Source organism: Musca vetustissima, unplaced genomic scaffold (genome assembly GCF_032173495.1).
Source record: "Musca vetustissima isolate MV318-11 ecotype Yass unplaced genomic scaffold, APGP_CSIRO_Mvet_v1 utg2975, whole genome shotgun sequence".
In the NCBI taxonomy this organism is placed as follows: Eukaryota; Metazoa; Arthropoda; class Insecta; order Diptera; family Muscidae; genus Musca; species Musca vetustissima.
This window is the reverse complement of record NW_026880042.1, coordinates 1-21050: the sequence shown is the minus strand read 5'-3', so window position 1 is coordinate 21050 and position 21050 is coordinate 1. Positions and strand designations below refer to the sequence as shown.

Here is a 21050-nt window from a genome sequence, read left to right as displayed (position 1 = left end):
GATAATCGGTCCTGATTTAGATATATCTCCCATATATAGTTTCGTTCAATTTCATGTAAATGGTGCCCCAAATTCCCGATATATCTTTTGATTTGCACGAAATTTGGTACAGCCTAATCATTTAGGTCTAGAATGATGTCTGCCAAGTTTCGTGATAATCGGTCCAGATTTAGATATATCTCCCATATATAGTTTCGTCCGATTTCATGTAAATAGTGCCCCAAAGTCCCTATATATCTTTCGATTTGCACGAAATTTGGGGTAGCGTACAGAATTGAGCCTAGAATGATGTCTGCCAAGTTTCGTGAAAATCGGTCCAGATTTAGATATATCTCCCATATATAGTTTCGTCCGATTTCATGTAAATAGTGCCCCAAAGTCCCTATATATCCTTCGATTTCATGTAAATTTGGCATAACGTACTTAATTGAGCCCAGAATGATGTCTGCCAAGTTTCATGAAAATCGGTCCTGATTTAGATATATCTCCCTTATATAGTTTCGTTCAATTTCATGTAAATGGTGCCGCAAATTCCCGATATATCTTTTGATTTGCACGAAATTTGGTACAGCCTAATCATTTAGGTCTAGAATGATGTCTGCCAAGTTTCGTGATAATCGGTCCTGATTTAGATATATCTCCCATATATAGTTTCGTTCAATTTCATGTAAATGGTGCCCCAAATTCCCGATATATCTTTTGATTTGCACGAAATTTGGTACAGCCTAATCATTTAGGTCTAGAATGATATCTGCCAAGTTTCGTGATAATCGGTTCAGATTTAGATATAGCTCCCATATATAGTTTAGCCCGATTTTAGGTAAATAGTCCACTAAAGTCCCTATATATCTTTCGTTTTGCACGAGATTTGGCACAGAGTAATGAATAAGGTCTAGACTGATGTGTGTTAAGTTTCATGAAAATCGGTTTTGATTTAGATGTAGCTCTCACATATTTTTTCGTCCGATTTCATGTAAATGGTGCACCAAAGTCCCTATATATCTTTCGATTTGCACCAAATTCGGCATAACGTACTGAATTGAACCTAGAATGATGTCTGCGTTGTTTCGTGAAAATCTGTCCAGATTTACATATAGCTCCCTTTTATTATAGTTTGATTTTAAGTAATTGACGCACCAAGGAACCAATAGGAACAAAACGTTCTGAAATTAGTATAACCTAACCTGTGACAAGTTTGTTTGAAATCGCTTAATATTTGGATAGAGCTTTCATATATATTTTCAACCGATTTCAAGTAAATTGGGCATCACACTCCTCATGATAGTCACTTTGACATCAAGTTTTGCACAACGTACAAAATTGAGAATAGAATTATGTAGTTGCTAGAAGTACAGACATAGCCCAACGGATGACCTATTTATATTTGTTTGAAGTCGATGTACATACTTTATGGATAGATCTACGTAGATTCACATTTAGATAAATATCACATATTTTATTTCATCCAATTTCATGCTAATAGTCCTGTTTAATATACCCATAGTGGTGAAGGGTATCATATAGTCGGCCCCGTCCGACTTTACTACTTTCCTTACTGGTTTTCTTCTGTCTTCTTGAAATTCTCCCACATTCTTGTCTAACGTTCTTATCAAATGGTTGGTAGTCATTGTGGTTGTTGGTGCCTGTTTTTATTATTCCGAGAGCATAGGTTCAAATCCCAATGGCGGCCAATCAAAATATCAAATAAGAAAAGAAAAAAGAAATGAACAAAAAAATGTATTTTTCAAAATTAAATATGCAAAACATATTTTTGTTTGCAAGAAGACAGAAAAAAATGTTTCTAGAGAGAAAATATTTAAAAAAAAAAAATAGGGAGAAAATTTTTTTATGGAGCAAATGAATTCCACAAAATATTAAAATGGTTTAAAAGAAATTCAGATTTTTTTACATAGTTTTTATTTATTAATTTTTTATTTATTTATATATATTTTTTTTTTTTTTTGGAATTTTATGACCAAGAATACTTTTTGAAAAATCGAAAAATTTCACAATCCATTTTTTTTTAAATACCTTCTACACATTTTTTGTGGAATTTAACATTCCAGAATTTTTTTTCAAACGTAATGAAAATTGTAAACAGCTTTCCAATAAAACAATCCACATTTTTTAATACCTTCCACTAAATTTTTTGTGGAATTTTACAATACAGATTTTATTAATTTTTTAAATTGTTGCAGAAGAAATCTTTTACTATCCATTTTTTTAAATACCATCCACATTTTTTTTTTTTTTTTTTTTTGTAAGAAATTTTTCAATCCCCTTTATTTCCCAATCGTAAATATTAACATCCACACAATTTTCAATGCATTTCGATAAAATGATTTATAGAAAATTTTAGATTCCACACAACTGTCAAAAAAATACTATCCACACAATTTTTTAGAAAGTTACTTCTTTTTCTATATAATAATTTTGTTTGTAGAAAAAGTTATCTCTACAAAAAATAAATGGATCCACAAAATTTCCTACCGAAAATATTAAGTTCTACATAATTTTCCATAGAAAATTTTAAGATCCACACTATTTTCTAGCAAAAATATTACGTTCCACACAATTTTCTATATGACATTTTAGAATCCTTAATAATTTCTAGCAAAAATATTACGTTCCACACAATTTTGTTTGGGAAATTATAGAATCCACATTATTTTCACTACAAGAAAAATCTGCTCTGAAAAGGAATGTTCTGGTGTGATGCCAAATGTCCGAACCTTGACACGGTTGAATTTAATTCGTAGATGCAATTTCGCAACAATAGTCGACATAAATACAACTTATCAAGTAAAGATGAGCCGCTTAACCAACGGCGAAACGCGTCGATTATTGGTGGGAATGTAGTATCTCTCTGGCTTTCCTTTTCATTGCAACTCCGATCATGTAGCTCATCTCGAAAGAGAAATTAATAAAAAAAAATTTCATTCCACACATTTTTCTATAGAAAATTTTAGGATCCACAATAATTTTCACCAAAAATATAACGTTTCATACAATTTTCTATCGAAAATTTTAGGATCCACTTCAGATTGTACTAAAAAAATTACGTTCCACATTAATTTCTATAGAAATTTTTAGAATCCACATTATTTTCTAGAAAAAACATTACGTTCCACACAATTTTCTGTCGTAAATTTTAGGATGCACATAATTTTTTACTAAAAAATTACGTTCCACATACATTTCTATAGAATTTTTTAGGATCCACATTATTTTCTACCAAAAATATTACGTTCCACGCATTTTTTTTGTAGAAAATGTCAGGGGTACAAATTTTTTCTACTAAAAATGTTGAGTTCCACACCATTTTCTTTAAAAAAATGTATTTATCCACATGATTTCCCACCAAAAACATAACGTTCCACACGATTTTCTATAGACACTTTTGAGATCGGCACTGTTCTATAGAAATTTTAAGGATCCACATTATTTTCTACTATAAAGATTATGTCCCTCCTCAAAAATATTTCTAATAGAATTCTGTTTGATTCAAAAAATATTTTATTCCACGTGAGGTTGTTATAGAAATCATTTTTTCTACAGTTTTTTCAAAAAGATTCCAAAAAAAAACTCATTTTCGCGTAAAATTTCCCATATTGTCCCATTAAATTGGTCAGTTTTGCAAAAGATTTGTTTGCTCATTAAAATTTTATTATATTGATTTCTATAATAGAAGTATGGTAAGTTTCCAAAAAATTTCGTATCTTATCGCTTTACCCCTTAATTTCTTTTTAAAAAATAGTTTTCTCTTTTTGGCAGTAAAAAAGTCCTCAGTATGTTATAGATCATTATGTCGTGTGCAATGTAAACATGTCCAGTGTATACGCCAACGATTTAATTACGAACACTATCAGAAGTATTCAGAACACAACATAATTTATTTTCTATATAAAAAATACTCCTTCCCCTTCAAATAGCCAAATAAATCTTTATTTTCCATTAAAGAAAAATGTCGTTATTAATTCATTCCATATAATGTAAACACGCCCGCAATATACACCCGACGATTCAATTGCGAGCGTTCCCCGCATGATAAAGAGAAAGTGGGAACAGCATAACTGTTAAAATTCATATTTGTCTATTCATTCTCCTACGTGTAAAAAATACACTTTTTATATTATTTTATATAATTAAAAATATTTTACAATATCTTCTTTCCCTTTCCTTTTATTTCCCCCCTTTCTTGTACTAATTTATTTAATTTTTTATTAATAAAATCCCCTTTAATGTTGTCATTCATTAAACACCACACAATGTAACTACGCCCAGGCGTTAAACGCCAACGACTCAATTGTGATCACTCCACCATATGGTCAAAGAGCGAGAGAGAAAGTGAGAACAGCATAACAAAACAGCTGTACAACTGCTACACAAATCGATTTCTAAACCCCTACTCCATACATTTTTCGATCTAGTGGTCCCCTTGCATTTGCCGTTCGTTGTTGTTTGGTTTGTTTTGATTTTGCAATTTATTGGTAATTCTCTGCTTCACTTCACCTTTATTCCACAAATTCAACGCCGTTGGTTTGTTGGTTGTAAGTCTTTGTGGTTATTCCATTCAGTCAGCAGTGAAATTTTGATTGGTAGTGACGTCTAGTTGTTGTGTTTCGTATTTTGTTTTTGCTTTCTCTGCCTGGCTAAGAAAACAAGACGTCAACGTTTTAAAAATCGATAAAAATCAAAATTTTTTGTTGTTATTACTTAATAGAAGATAATGGTAAATAATTAACAACGTTTTTTGTTTTTGGCGTGCTGATAACATTGAAATTCTAGAAGGCCAAGGTGCTTATCTTACGGTAAGGAGGAAGGTAGGTGATGGGCATGCGGAAACAAAATTCGTTGTGAATGGAAAAGCCAGTCCCCCTGTTTTTTAAACAATAGCATCTTCAATGGAAGATGTCAATAAAATAGTGAAATAAAAAGTAGTGATGTGTGTGGAAGCTGTCCATAGGTCAGGTTCGAAATTGATCAAGCTCATTTTTGTTTGTCTTGTGCAATTTCATTAGGTGTTGTGATGTAAGTGCTTGGTTGGTTGATTGATTGGAGTGTGCCATCATCAAATTAATCGGCAACGTGCAAACACAGAGATAGTGTCTGAGTGGCCCCCCAGCACAGTGTCTTGGGAATTTTGAAATGTTGCCAAAAATTGAAATAGAAGAAGAAGATGAAACCCCCAGTGTTAATTTTTAGTAATTGTTTATTTTTTTTTTTAATTTTAGATTGAACACAGTGTCTTGGGAATTTTGAAATGTTGCCAAAAATTGAAATAGAAGAAGAAGATGAAACAAAGATGTTAATGTTCGCTATAGGGTATCAATGTTTTTCCTTTAATCGTTTCTGCTTATATTTCAAAAAATGAAAACTTGGATCTGAAATGAAGCTCAATGTCAGTTAGCTTAGCCCATTTTATTTATAAGATCCAAAAATCGCTGACTCAGTCCATTAATTCATTCAAACAACAGTCAGTAGTGCCAGTTTAATTAGAAACCTCAAAACTTTAAATGTGTTTAAATTCGAAATCCAGAAATCTAACAATGAAGTATGAAGGTGATGAAAACAGAATGCCAACCCCTTTCCCTTCAATTGAATTATGGTCATTTTAAATCGGGTGTTTCTGGTAGACGTAGGATCATAAAAGTATTCAGAGTTTATTTTCAAGAGAATATACAAATTATACTCTACCCCTGGCCCCTACATTAATTGAAGTATGTTCCCTGTACCCTAACAGCAATTAACATAACTATTTTTTAGCTTATCTTTTGTCAAGTCATTCCACGCGGTATATGAAGTGGAAAAATAACCAATTTTATTTTCATGCTCTAAAAATAGGCTAATCATCAGTTATAATTTTTTTGTGATTCCAAAACCCCCATTTAAAAGGCAATAACATTTTGTTATTGTATTAATTTTCCACAAAAGGTTCATTTGGGCCTCACATTATTGTTAACATGTTTAATGGATGGGGGATTGACTGCCTAGCTGTGACTGCACTTCGAATAAAATAATTTACATATTATTGATAGTGGCAGCAGGTAGAATACACGTAGGTTTTTTTGTATTTTATTCATGAATACAATTTCTTTGTTTTAATTATAATAAAGAATGTTTTCTCATTGTTATAGGAGATGCATACACAAGAGATGAGATTTACTTTCAAGAAATCTCCCCATATGCGGAGAATAAATTATAACATTTCTAAAACAAGAATTCAATCAAACCGAACAACGTGATCAATAGTTAGAGAAATATTTAAAATCTAACAGCACGGTTTTATGAGACCCCTAGAAACTGAAAAGACCACAAGTTCCCTTTGAGGTTATTTTTAAAATCACATTTTGAGTTACTTTAGATATTTATTATCGAATTGCAGTGAAATATGGCATGACCAATTTATTTGACCCATCCCTACTAGATAGACCCCTTGTTCCCTTTGAGATTATATTTAAACTCCTGTTTCGAATAACTTTATGTAGATCTGTCCAGGTATTTATTATCCAAATTGCAATGAATTTTCCCAGGGTCATTTGTTTGACCCTAAGACCAAACCTATGGAAATTGGTGAAAATAGCTTCAGTTTTAAGTATAGTTCCCACATATAATAATATCTAATTTTAAATAAATGGTGAAATAAATAAGCCAGGTCTGTTCGATTGACGTGATATTTGGCACAGGCTATCGTTTTGAGGCTGCAATGATGTGTGTAAAATTTGCTAAAAATTGGTTCGGATTAGAAGTATCTGCCACATACAATTTTCTGCGAATAGTGCACCAAGGAAGATACGGTTGTCCAATTGATACGAAATTTGGCACAGCCTATTGATTTTCGGCCACAATATTGTGTGTAAAATTTGCTATCGGTTCGGATTTAGAAGTAGCTCCCATATAAATTTTTGTCCGACTGGTGGACCAGAGACGTTGTGATTGTCCGATTGATACGAAATATTGTAAGGAGCAACAAATTGAGTCTAGAATATTGTGTACCAAATTTGGTTAAAATCGGTTCAGATTTAGATATAGCTACCATACAAAAATTCCTCCGATTTCATAGAATTTGTGACACAAAGGCCCTGTACTTATCCGATTGACACGAAAATTTTCAGAGACAACCGACTTGAATATAGAATGATGTGTGCCAAATTTGTTGGTAAACGATTCAGATTTCGATATAGCTCCCATACAAAAATTACTCCGATTTCATAGAATTTGATCGCCAAAGACCCTGGGTTTGTCCGATTGACACGAAATTTAGCACAGTATATCTAATTAAGTCTAGAATGATGTGTGCCAAATTTGGATGAAGTCGGTTCAGATTTCCATATAGCTTCCATAATAAAATTACTGCGATTTCACAGAATTAGATCGCAAAAGATCTTAGGTTTGTCCGATTGTCATGAAATTTGGCACAGTATATCTAAATTATTGATTTATATTTCTGTTCGAATGGCGTTCCAAAGCCGTAATGCTTGTCCGATTGATACGAAATTTACTACAGACATCCCAATTGAGCCTAGTATGATGTATGCCAAGTTTGATTTAAATCGGTTCAAATTTAGATGTAGCTCCCATATATATTTTCGGTCGATTTTATCAAATGGTACACCAATGATACTATGTCCGTTCGAATGATACGAAATTTAGCACAGAGCGATGAATTGAGTCCAAAATGGCGTGTGTCAATTTTAATATAAATCAGTTCAGGTGTAGATATAGCTCGCGTAAAGCTTTATCCGATTTTATTATACAAAGGGGTTTTATTTCCGTTCCTTCCTTTCTTTTTTCCCTTCTTATTCATTTTTAAATTTTAATATTTTTCTTAAATTTTTTAAACGTGTTTTATTAAATTTTTTTCTTTTTTTTTATTTCAGAATTTCTGCAGACTTTAGGAACCAATGAATATTTCATTACAAATCTTTAGTCATACAAAAATCTACAAAACCCACAGAGAGGAAACCTCAAATACAAAGAAAATTGAAAAGACAACATAACGACTAAAAATTCAAAATTAAAAAAAAAATAAATTTGAAAAAAAATTGCCAAAAAATCACAAATTATTAACCTACCCGCCACATTAAAAAAAAATCCACCCCACAAATGGAAGTTGATATAAATAATGGGTCACAATTTCCCATACAAAAATTGGACTTGAAATACAGCAACTATGATGAGGTATCGGAAAGTGTGCACGACAAAGTCAATGGCATGGTGGAGGTAGGAAAATCAAATTTTTCGAATTTAAAAAAAAAATTAATAAAATCCCCCATTCATTTCAGTTACTTCACGAAGTGTTTCAGCTGTATAAGCCCAATGAAATAATGTTGTCATTTAACGGAGGCAAAGATTGTACTGTGGTACTGCATGTGCTGCACACATTTTATCAGGCCAATCCATGTCTGCAGCATATACGCATACCCACAATGTATATAACAGATCCCGATGCCTTTGAAGAAGTCGATGAGTTTGTGGAGGAATGTGAAAAACTATTTAACATAGATGTGATACGAAAACCAGGACCTATTAAGAAAGCACTTGAGGAAATATGCCAGGAGAGGCCACACATTAAAGCAGTATTTATGGGCTGTCGGAGAACCGATCCGTATTGTGAAAATTTAAAGGTTATGCAGGTACTGAAATATAAAGAATAATTTCCCTTATTACTATTTATATTAATTTTGTCTCTTTTTTGTACTTAGCTCACAGACCCCGGTTGGCCCCAGCTAATGCGCATTAATCCCATTTTGGACTGGCGATGTCGTGATGTCTGGCAGTATTTATATTTGTACAAAGTCCCCTATTGTAGTCTATATCAAAAAGGTTACACCTCAATAGGCAATAAGAAAAATACCCTGCCCAACCCGTATTTAAGTGTGCTGGATGAAACAACTGGTGCAATTATTAGTTATCGACCGGGTCATGAACTTATCGATAATGATGATTTAGAACGCGCAGGACGCTTTAAACCACAAACGACGAATGGGAGTGCAACAACAAATTTAAATTCTAACACAAAATAATATTTTCTTTGTAAGGAAATGGAACTTCGTTAAAAAGAAACGAATTTAAAAAAGAACAACAACTATTTTTTATAAACTACTTAAAAACCAACAAACAACAACAACAACTACTTATAATTTACTTTCCACGACAGAGGGGTTATATTGCAATTTAGTTAAAAAATTCTAGTAAAATTAAATTCTAAACTATATTATGTAATATATTATTTAAAAATAACATTGTGTAAAAGCAATAGCGCTGCTACAACATCAACAACTTATAATTTAAAATTGTACAAATATTATTCGGGGTGCTGTTATATTGCTTTTAGCAAAATATTTTTATTTTTTTAATTTAGTTAAAAATTCTAGCAAAATAAATTCTAAACTATATTATGTAATATATTATTTAAAAATAATAATTATAAAAAAGATAAAATAAAATAATTTAGATATTAAAAAAAATAACAACAATAATTTTTTTAAACAGTTTTTCTAGAAGAAAATAAATTTTAAAGGAAAATAAATCCTCAAAATCCGCGCCTTTGGTAGGACTCAGAAAAAAATATCTACCCTTTAAGGCCTTTTGAACCTCTAGAAAATTTATTTAAAACATCCACGGCTTTAGGTCTTTTGAACCACTAGAAAATTTATTTAAAACATCCACGCCTTAAGGCCTCTTGAGTCTCTAGAAAATTTATTTAAAAAAATCCACGCCTTAACGCCCTTTGAACCTCTAGAAATTTTATTTAAAAAATCCACGCCTTAAGGCCTTTTGAACCTCTAGAAATTTTATTTAAAAAAGCCTTTTGAACCTCTAGAAAATTTATTTAAAAAATCCATGCCTTAAGGCCTTTTGAACCTCTAGAAATTTTGTTTTAAAATTCGACGCTTTCAGGCCTTTTTGTCGTCAAAAAATTTTATTTAAAAAATCCACGCCTTAAGGCCTTTTGACCTCTAGAAATTTCATTTAAAAAATCCACGCCTCAAGGCCTTTTAGTCGTCCAAAAAATTTATTTAAAAAAATCGACCAATCGCCGACACCTTTACATGTTTCAAATTTAATGTGTTGCCCAGCCACTCTATTATCTCTACTACCATATGTTTTCATTGCGTTTCGCCTTGCTCCATTACTTTATCATGTATTTTCTTTTCCACATTTTTCTATTTTCGACTTTACCAATCAGTTTTGTTTTGATTCTGCTTTATCAGTTACGTCTTGAGAAGCTATTTCTTTTAATTTCACAACGCCGAGGAAATTAGAGGAACTTTATAACGCCGACGATTTTTAAAACTACCGGCATTGTAAATCACCTCTTTGTTATGAAATTCCAAACAGCTGATGCCCAGTTCCTTCAACCTCCCTCCATAACAAAATTGTGAAATTAACGTAGATATTATAAAAGAAACCCGAATTGAAAAGTGTGCCCACCATGTCAAAAGCCGGCTCGGATATACTGGCGGTCCTAAGGGGCCTGCAGATAGTTTTGGAACAAGTGGTAAGTAACTCCCACAAAAAGTTTCCCTCCCTTTTTGAAAAAATAAAATTGTCTCCCTCAGCAACGTGAACATCGTGAATTAAGCCGTCACCTGTGGGCCAATTCCAGTATACGTGAACTGCTGGAAGAAAACCTAAAATTGGGCAAGGAATATTTACAAAAAACTGGCCAAAATCCCACCGAAGAATTAAAGAAACTACAACAGCTACTGCAAGAAACACGGGAACGTTCATGTGTGGTGGTGGAGGGTGTTAAACAGCTGACTGCCGCTAAAATAGCTACAGATTTCAAGATGACTCAGATGCCATCATTCACCTCCGCAGCAACATCAGCAGGTGAGAAGATAGAGCAGATGATGAGTGGGCGACCTGGCGAACAGATGGTGACACACTCAACAGTTGATAGTCAACAACGCGTTACAAAAGAAGGGAAATTGTCGCCCTTGACGGCAGCTGGTAAAATAGATGCAGCTAATTTGGATATATCCTCCATTACACTGAAGGAAATGGAAGAAATTCTCTCCAGGCGTTTGGAAATACGTAAACGTGAAAATATGGAACAGCAAAAACAAGAAACGAAGACGGAATCGACATCCTCTCCCAATGAAACCACAGCAGCTTCCTACTCGACATCATCCTCCACAGCAGCTTCTTCCACCTCCGCTCCAGTTACCGACTCCATGAAAGCCGATTCGGTATATGTCAAGAATATGCTATCATTTGTGGCAGGAGCCCCAGCTGAAGGCACGACAGCAACTTCCCCCAACTCGGCACAAATTGAATTACCCTCCCTGACAAAGGTCTCGAAACAAAGAAAAGTACCCTCCAGCCGCATTGGCAGAATGGCTTCCTTTGGTGGCCTTTTTGCCGGCCTCGGTATTGGTACCATAAATGAACTAACCAAAGGTGCCTTGGGCCTAGGAGGCTCCACAAATGTCAAAGATGCCCTCCTAAGTCCCGCCAATGCCGATCGTATTGTTGACACCCTGTGCAAAGTACGCGGTGCCGCCTTAAAGATTGGACAAATCCTATCCATACAAGATTCCAAAGTGGTCTCCCCCCAACTGGCCAAGGCCTTTGAGAGGGTACGACAATCTGCCGATTACATGCCTGATTGGCAAGTGGAACGTGTTATGAACACCGAATTGGGTCCTCAATGGCGTGATTTGTTTGCAAGTTTTGAGGATAAACCATTTGCTGCGGCCTCAATTGGTCAGGTACATCGTGGTGTTTTGAAAAATGGCATGCATGTTGCCGTGAAGATTCAATACCCCGGGGTGGCGAAGAGTATCGAAAGTGATATTGATAATTTAGTGGGTATGCTGAAGGTATGGGATGTTTTCCCCAAAGGGTTCTTTATTGACAATTTGGTAAAGGTAGCCAAACGGGAGCTGAATTGGGAAGTGGATTATACACGCGAAGCTGATTATACGGAGAAATTTAAGGAAATGATTGCACCCTATGGAGAGTATTATGCTCCCTTGGTTATACGGGATATAACAACGAGTAGTGTTTTGACCACGGAATTGGTACCCGGTGTACCATTGGATAAATGTTTTGAAATGAGGTGAGTAAAAAGAAAATATTTTTTTTCTGAGCGCTATCAAAGGCGTGTATTTTAATTTTTTTCTAAGACCTACCAAAGGCGTGGATTTTTAAAAATTAAAGTTTCCATATTTTGGTGATAATCATTTATTCTTTGATTAAATCGAGACATTTAACCATCGGGGGTTTTAAAAAACAATTTTTTCTGAGTCCTACCAAAGGCGTGGATTTTTAAAATAATTTTTTATCTGAGCTCTACCAAAGGCGTCGATTTTTTGATTTTAATATTTGTCTCTCTCCCTCCCTTTCCAGCTATGATCATCGTCGCCACATAGGCGAATCGGTATTGAAGCTATGTCTTCGAGAACTTTTTGAATTCCAGTGCATGCAAACCGATCCAAATTGGTCGAATTTCCTCTACGATGCCAATTCCCGGAGGCTAATGTTGATTGATTTTGGTTCAACGCGTTTCTATCAAAAGGAGTTCATTAAGAAATACAGAAGTGTGAGTAGAACTACCGCAAGAAAAATGAATTCCAGAAAACTAAAATGTTTTTCTTTTTCCCCTACTTCAGATTATTATGTGTGCCGTTAACAATGATCGCAAGGGTGTATTGGAAATCTCCCGGGAAATGGGTTTCTTAACATCCTATGAAACAAAATTAATGGAAGAGGCTCATGTGGATGCCGTCATGATATTGGGTGAAATGTTCCGCTGCGAAGGGGAATTTGATTTTGGAAAACAGGTATGAATTTTCTTAAAGAAAATTTCTTGGAAAAAAAATTAATTTTTTTAATAAATCTTTTTCTATAGAACACCACTGAACGCCTGGCAAATTTGGTGCCCACAATGGTGGCCCATCGTTTGTGTCCACCGCCCGAAGAAATCTATTCCATACATCGTAAATTATCTGGCATCTTTTTGTTATGTTCAAGGCTGAATATACGCTTGGAATGCCGTCCCCTGTATGATGATATTGTGGTGGGCAAATTTAGGAAATAAAAACTAATATCTAATATCTGTTTATATATTAAATAAGGTATAAGTTTAAAAAGGGGCTTTATTTTTTTAGTTTTATAACTAATTTGTTTTTCAAATGTAAAATATAATATACTAACAAAGTGATGTTGTTTAAAAAATTTGTAAAATAAAATAAAAAAAACTGCAAAGCACAAATGATGACATTTTTTTTTTTAAACAATCAAACAAAAAAAACAAAAAAAAAATAAATAAATCCACGCTTAAAAATATTTTAAAAATCCACGCCTTTGGTAGGTCTCAGAAAAAATTATTTTAAAAAACCACGCCTTTGGTAGGACCCAAAAAAAAATATTTTAAAAATCCACGCCTTTGGTAGGACTCAATCCACGCCTTTGGTAGGACTCAGAAAAAATTATTTTAAAAATCCACGCCTTTGGTAGGACTCAGAAAAAATTATTTTAAAAATCCACGCCTTTGGTAGGACTCAGAAAAAATTATTTTAAAAATCAGAAAAAATTATTTTAAAAATCCACGCCTTTGGTAGGACACAGAAAAATTTATTTTAAAAATCCACGCCTTTGGTAGGACTCAGAAAAAAATTATTTTAAAAATCCACGCCTTTGGGAGGACTCAGAAAGACTTATTTTAAAAAGAAAAAATTATTAAATATAAATGATTATCACCAAAATCTGGAAACTCTATTTTTTATTGCCACCAGGATCGGAACATTAGTTGGTATGGTCTTTATAAAAACCAATTGCTCAGCAGGTCTTTTAATTCATTAAAATTACATCCTCCACTATTTTTACACAACAAATCAAATCCCAACAACAACACCATCATAACAACAACAAAAAACCCACAATAATGCCAACAAATTTGTGGAAATAAAGAAAACAAACAAATCTCACCCCACCTACTCTTGCCATGATTTTTATTTGATATCTGAAAGAATGCCCATCATCACCACCACCCCAGCAGCATCACACCTTCGCCATCCTGCCTTCGTGCCAGCACCATCCAATACGGCCATACGCAATGATACATTGTTGTGTAAGGAAATAGCAACTCAGCAGTCAGATCTCATCAAAATGTTAAGTTTTAATGGGGTCAACTGACAGTTGAGTTTGTGACACTCACACACAGATACAAACACACACATACTCTGTTACCCATAAAGAAAAGGCTATAAACTGGCCAGCAACATTTTTCAAAGTGACATGCCATCACATACATCAATAAGTCCTTTTGGCTCTCTATCTCTCTCTCTCTGGGAGATTTGAGATAATTGGTATAGGAAAGAAAAATCTGCAAAAAGGACATAATGCTCTTTTTATCTTTAGAGAGAGAGACATTAGTTTTTTCTCTTTGTATAACAGTGAGATTAGAAAACCAACCCCTTTGCAGGGAAATTTTACGGCGAATTGACTGTTCTCAACATTTTGAAAGTTTTCCTAACCAAATTTGACCTTAATAACATAACCCCAGAACTTTGTTAAACCACAGAAAAAAGGAGTAGAGTAAAATATTTTCGATTTTTCCCATCCATCTTTTTTCTCTTCTCCATTTGCCATTAGACATTTCAGGTGGCTACCTTACTTGACCCATTAGAGCTGTTGTTGCCTGGTTGCTAACAATTGTCAGGACAATTATGTTTTTGTGGTTATTCTTTTTCATTCATTCGACAATTACATCCCTCAGTGGTTCTCCAACCTCCCCCAACCCCTGGAAAACAAATTCCCTTTCATTTTCAATTTCCATTTCATTTGATATTAACAAGTTACAACAATTTCTGTGCCCCTTCCTCCTCCTCACCACTTTTGTTACTTGTCCTTGTTGGTTTTTGTAATATCCTTTTTACACAGTTATTTTTCTTTGTCCTAATGCCGTTTTGCCGCCTAACTGCTTGTCATCCACTTCTGTTTCTATTTTGTTTAGTATTTTTTTTATTTCCACTGTATGATGTCATCAATATATTACTGAAAATGGCCAACCGAGTCGTGTCGAATAATGTTCGGTGGAGTCGTTTTGTATTTGGTATCCTTCTCGCTGCCACCACTGACTGTTAACTGTTCGGGGCGCTCACCCTTGTCCCCATTTTTTTTGTTTTGTCAGAAAAAAATTATTTTAAAAATCGACGTCTTTGGTAGGTCTTAGAAACATTATTTCAAAAATCCACGCCTTTGGTAGGTCTTAGAAAAAATTATTTTAAAAATCCTCGCCTTTGGTAGGTCTTAGAAAAAATGGTTTTAAAAAATCCACGCCTTTGGTAGGTCTTAGAAAAATTATTTCAAAAATCCACGCCTTTGGTAGGTCTTAGAAAAAATTATTTTAAAAATCCTCGCCTTTGGTAGGTCTTAGAAAAAATGGTTTTAAAAAATCCACGCCTTTGGTAGGTCTTAGAAAAATTATTTCAAAAATCCACGCCTTTGGTAGGTCTTAGAAAAAATTATTTTAAAAATCCTCGCCTTTGGTAGGTCTTAGAAAAAATGGTTTTAAAAAATCCACGCCTTTGGTAGGTCTTAGAAAAATTATTTCAAAAATCCACGCCATTGGTCTTAGAAAAAATTATTTCAAAAATCCACGCCTTTGGTAGGTCTTAGAAAAATTATTTCAAAAATCCACGCCTTTGGTTGGTCTTAGAAAAAATTATTTTAAAAATCCACGCCTTTGGTAGGTCTTAGAAAAAATTATTTTAAAAATTCACGCCTTTGATAGGTCTTAGAAAAAATTATTTTAAAAATTCACGACTTTGGTAGATCTTAGAAAATGTTATTTTAAAAATCCACGCCTTTGGTAGATCTTAGAAAATGTTATTTTAAAAATCGACGCCTTTGGTAGATCTTAGAAAATGTTATTTTAAAAATCCACGCCTTTGGTAGGACCCAGAAAAAGTGATTTTAAAAATCCACGGCTTTGGACTCAGAAAAGATAATTTTAAAAATCCACGCCTTTGGTAGGACCCAGAAAAAGTGATTTTAAAAATCCACGCCTTTGTTAGGACCCAGAAAAAGTTATTTTAAAAATCTACGCCTTTGGTAGGTCTAAAAAAAATATATTTTAAACCTTCCACACCATTGGAAGGACTCAGAACAAATTATTTAAAAAAATCGGCGCGTATTGTACGACTATTTGTCTCTATACATACTACTCCCAAAGAGTTTGATGTCTCGATTATATAATAATAAATAAATGATTATCACCAAAATATGGAAACTCTAATTTTTCGTGGTCCAAACGAAGGCTGGATTTTTTAAATTATTTTTTGGCGTTCCCGGTCGATTTTTGATTAATTAAAATTATATATGATTATCACCAAAATATGGAAACTCTAGTTTTCACTATATTGGAGTGGATTATTTAAAAATTTGTTTTCTACTTTTTATTAGCTACTAATCCGAAACAGTTTGGGGTACTGATTTATTAAACAATATAAATTAATATCACCGAAATATGGAAGCTCAATTTTTTCTTGACTCAGCAATGGGTGTGATTTTTTAATCAATTCTTATGGTTCAATGTATCGATTAAATAAAAGTATAAATGATTATCAACAAAATTTGGAAACTCTATTTTTTCATGGCACATTAACAAGCATGGTTTTTTTTATTATTTCATGGCGGCGTGTTTTTAGGTTTATTTAAATATAAGGGCCTATCAAAGGGATATGATTGATTTATCACCACTACACCATTGGAAAGACCTTAGAGTCCTTTTTCAATACAGAAATTTCATATATTGTAAATATATTCCAGATATATGTTTCCCTATGTTTCTCCTCTCATTCCGATTCATTCATACAAAAAATTCCATTCATCTTAAAATCATGTGTAAGTAACCATCCCGCACAACATCTTATCATCTTTTAATCTCCCTCCTTTCAAAGAAATGTTTTTTCAGAAGCTTCTTGACATTAAATTGATCTCGATTTTAATTTCACCAGAAGCCAAACTAAACAACAACAAAAAACGAGGTTAGTCATTAGTGAAGTGGAGTAAAGCAACGAAGCTGGAACGGCCAGCCATCCAACCAGCTGCCTTCACTTCAATGGTAATTTATTATGACATTTAATTGCAAAAAGAAACGCAATATTTATGCATTCAATAGTGAAAATATTACCCACAATTCTTGGTAATGACACAAAGACGTGTGGAGAGAAAGAGTGGGGAAAAATGAAGAAGAAGAAAAATAAACAAGCGACGTGTAAATATGCCACTTAACCACACACTCCCATAAGTGTGGTAAAAATACACATATATCTACTGTATGTAGATATATTTCAATATATACAGTTACACACAGTCAATGTGAAAACAAATGAGAAATTATTTCAAGTCTATGGCAGGATGGCGGAGTTGCCGTAGTATTTGAAAGTAAATTTTACCATACCAAATTCGAATTACATTAGAAATACATCAACCAGGTTACTGTATAGGAACCTTTTGTATAGGACTCAATTAAAAATTCACGCCAATGGTAGGTCTCAGAAGAAATATTTAAAAAAAATCTACGCCTATTGTCGGACTCAGAAAAAACATATTTTAAATAGTCTACGGCCGTGGTAAGTCTCAAAGGAGTTTATAAAAACCCATGGGTTTGTATGACCTTGTGGCAATGAAAAATTAGACTGGGAATTCATCAAGGAAGGCATTAGTTAAGCAGGGGCTTTCACAAACCGAATTGATGCTGATGTCCGTTAGAAATTCTGGGTGGGTATAAATATAAAACTAATTAATATTATATTGACACATATAATCTCTTAATAATAAGAATCTTTTCTTTGCAGGTAATAAAATAAAAATCGAAAATTTATTAGTGTATTAGATCCTATCCACATGGATATAGTTGACCGGAGCTGTAAAATACTTTCGAAGCTCTAAGCAGTATGCTCTCCCTGAAGAATTACAAAATTAGAGTTTCCATATTTTGGTGATAATTTGTATGCGGTATCGTGGCCATGAATCGAATTGGGATATGTCAAGAAGTCTCTGAATCGTAGAACAGAATCTCTTAATAGTGAAATGTGTTTCTTTCCAGGTAAAAAAATATGAACCGAAAATTGATTAGTGGATCTCTTATAACAGATCATATCCATTCGAATACAGTTGACCGGAACTGTAAAATATTTTCGGCGCCCTTAGCAGTATACTCTTCCTGATGAAATACCAGATTAGAGTTTCCATATTTTGGTGATAATTTTTATGGAGTTCATGGTTGCGACTTTAATGAGATATGCCAAAAAATGCCTGAATTTTAGAACATACCAACGGATATAGTTCGTGAAAAAAATACGAAATTAGAGTTTTGATATTTTGGTATTAAAAATTGTGCTGCAATTGAAGGTTACTGGGACGGTTGTTGGAGAAACTTGAACACAGTGTAAAGTGTTCAATCCAGTTTCCCCAACTGGATACATTCATGGATTCCAATGAGGCACATAAAATATTAGGTTGGCGGTTCACAGACACATTTTCTATTCAGCGAAATACAAAATTAGAGTTTCAAAATTTTGGTGATAAAATCAGTTCGGAATAGGCGTATCTTTTTAATAAATTATTTTTTGGAGATCTATCATATGTAGATTTTTCAAATAATTTTTTTTTCTCTTTTTGAAAAAATATATCTTGAAGATCTGTCATGCGTAGACTTTTTCAAATAAATACTTTTGAAAAACTATCTAGGAGTAGATTTCGTATTACAATATTTTTAGAACTCCCAATAAAGCGTATATTTAAAAAAATATATATTTTTCTCAGCAAGCCGTAGAATTTTATTAATATACTTCTGGAAGTCCAGAAGGGAAGTATATGGCATAGATTTTTTAATAAAATCTTTTTTGAAATGCCAAAAAGGCGTAGAATTTTAATAAAATACTTTTTGGGAGTTCCAACAAGGAATAGATTTTAAATAACTTATTTTTAAAAGTCCCAACACGGTGTAGATTTTTAGTACAATATTTTTTGAAACCCCATCGAGGCGTAGATTTTTAATAAAATATTTTAATTGAGGTCCCATCAAATCGTAGATTTTTAATAAGGTAGTTTTGTAAGTCCCAAAACAGCTTAGACTTTTAATAACATTTTTTTGTAGTCCCAACAAATCGTAGATTTCTGGAAAGTTCTTCGGACCATATAACAGTAATTCCGACCATTTTTACTACTAAAAAGGCCCAAAGGTTTTCTTGAAAAGAAAATTGCTTTGGAAAACAATTCCACTTGACGTTTTGCTTAGAATTCACTGGTGATGATGATGACAACGAAAAAAATTAAGACATTTATCATTTGGAAAAGCAAATGTTACCAACTTACAAAGAGTGTGAGCGAAGTGGCGGTGCTGTCAAGGGGGAGGTGGAAACTTCAACGTTTACAATTTTCTGTTACACTTTTTTTCCTACAAACATTTGTTGTCCTTTGTTTTATTCTATTTTTTGTTCGCTACGTGCAAGTATGTCAACGGCATGTAATGTTAAAATAACTAACACACACACATATACCCATATGTATGCGTGTTTGTATGTTTATTACGTTAATTGTTACCAAAGGACTAAACACTGTATAGTTAGGTTTTTTAGTTTATTTTTCTTTTGTGGTCTCACAAGGGTATAGCAGGACAAAGCCAGCCAGCTAGAGAGATAGAGAGCGAGCGCGAAGGACTTAACATTTTCAGGAGTAATGACGCTTAAGTACCTAATACTCCTTGTGGGTGCAATTAACCTGAGTATGGGAGCTTTACCTGTTAGAATTAACCGCTTAACCGCCATTGCGAAAACTTCAAACACACTCACCACACATACGCAGAGACACACACAGTGTATACCCCAATACAGGTTAAATATGACATAACCCAACAAACCAAAAGTATTGAGAATAATATTATATTAAGCTTACCAACACAAGCATTAAGCTTGAAAAAGTCTTGAGAAAATCTTGAGAAATGTTTATTAATAATTGTAGAAAAATCAAAACGGAACCCTTATGATACAATTACTTGTGTAATATTACTAAAAGCTTATTCTTGCAATTGTAGAATAAGCTTACAAATGTAATATTATCTTAACTAGTGTGTATATAATCTTACTCATCTCAATATTTTTATAAGCTTGATAATAATAAGCAAATAATACAATTCATTATTCATGTGTTAATTCAAATTTTATTATATTCAATTTTATTTGTACAGCTTAATGTTAAAATTATAGTAAAAAAAATTAAAGTTAACAAAGTAAAAAAATAGTTTCATATTTCATTGGGTTTTTTAATTTATAATTGTCTCGAAGCTTGCCCCGATTTTTGGCAAATTGAAGAAATGTGCGGGTGTCCTTTATAAATAGGTCTTCAGTGATCCCAATAGACAATGCTGCACCTATAAATATTAAAAATATTAATAACATTGTATTTAAATTTTGTATTTTTTTACTTACTTTTTATTGCCATTGTTGTGCACAGATTTCTAACACTTTTTGACTCTATGAAAATGCACGTCCGTCCGCTCGCTTAACAAACTTTGCAATGAATTTACAGGCAAAACAAAACAACACAAATTCCATGAAATTAACTAACTGTACCAGTTTATAGCTGACGCGTGGGCAAACGACGACAGCGTCGATTAAAAAACTATTGTGAATAAGAAGGTTTTCTCAATCGTCAGATTGAATTATACTTGAGAAACAATTGTGTACAACAATAGTTTCTCAAGCATAGTTGAAAATTGCTTGTAAATTCACATTTAAAAAACTATTGAGAATAATAAGTTTTTCTTAATAGTCAGATTTCTTTAACAACACTTGAGAAACATTTGTGTACAACAATAGTTTCTCAAGCATAGTTGAAAACTGTTTGTGAATTCACATTTTAACAACATTTTTTTAATATTACTAAAAAAAAGCTTAAGAACAACTATTATTATAAGCTTGTTCTCAAGTGGTATTGAGATTTGATTACTGAATGGTATGTTGGGAATGTAGTGCCATATAACAATAGCGGGGCTAAAGTAAACATTAAAAAACGAATTGTTAATAAGT

The 21050-nt window shown here is 33.2% G+C and overlaps 2 protein-coding genes across 2 annotated transcripts; both read left to right on the top strand.

The window, feature by feature from the left end:
* Nucleotides 1-8106: 8106 nt before the first annotated feature.
* Nucleotides 8107-9026, top strand: LOC133325337 (FAD synthase). Its single transcript, XM_061534122.1, has 3 exons — nucleotides 8107-8223; nucleotides 8286-8636; nucleotides 8706-9026. The coding sequence occupies exons 1-3, from the start codon at nucleotides 8107-8109 to the stop codon at nucleotides 9024-9026; spliced, it is 789 nt and encodes a 262-aa protein (XP_061390106.1).
* Nucleotides 9027-10438: 1412 nt separating this feature from the next.
* Nucleotides 10439-13051, top strand: LOC133325349 (atypical kinase COQ8B, mitochondrial). The gene is made up of 5 exons (XM_061534134.1): nucleotides 10439-10504; nucleotides 10566-12070; nucleotides 12361-12553; nucleotides 12624-12794; nucleotides 12863-13051. Exons 1-5 carry the CDS (start codon nucleotides 10439-10441, stop codon nucleotides 13049-13051), a joined length of 2124 nt encoding a protein of 707 aa, XP_061390118.1.
* Nucleotides 13052-21050: the final 7999 nt, after the last annotated feature.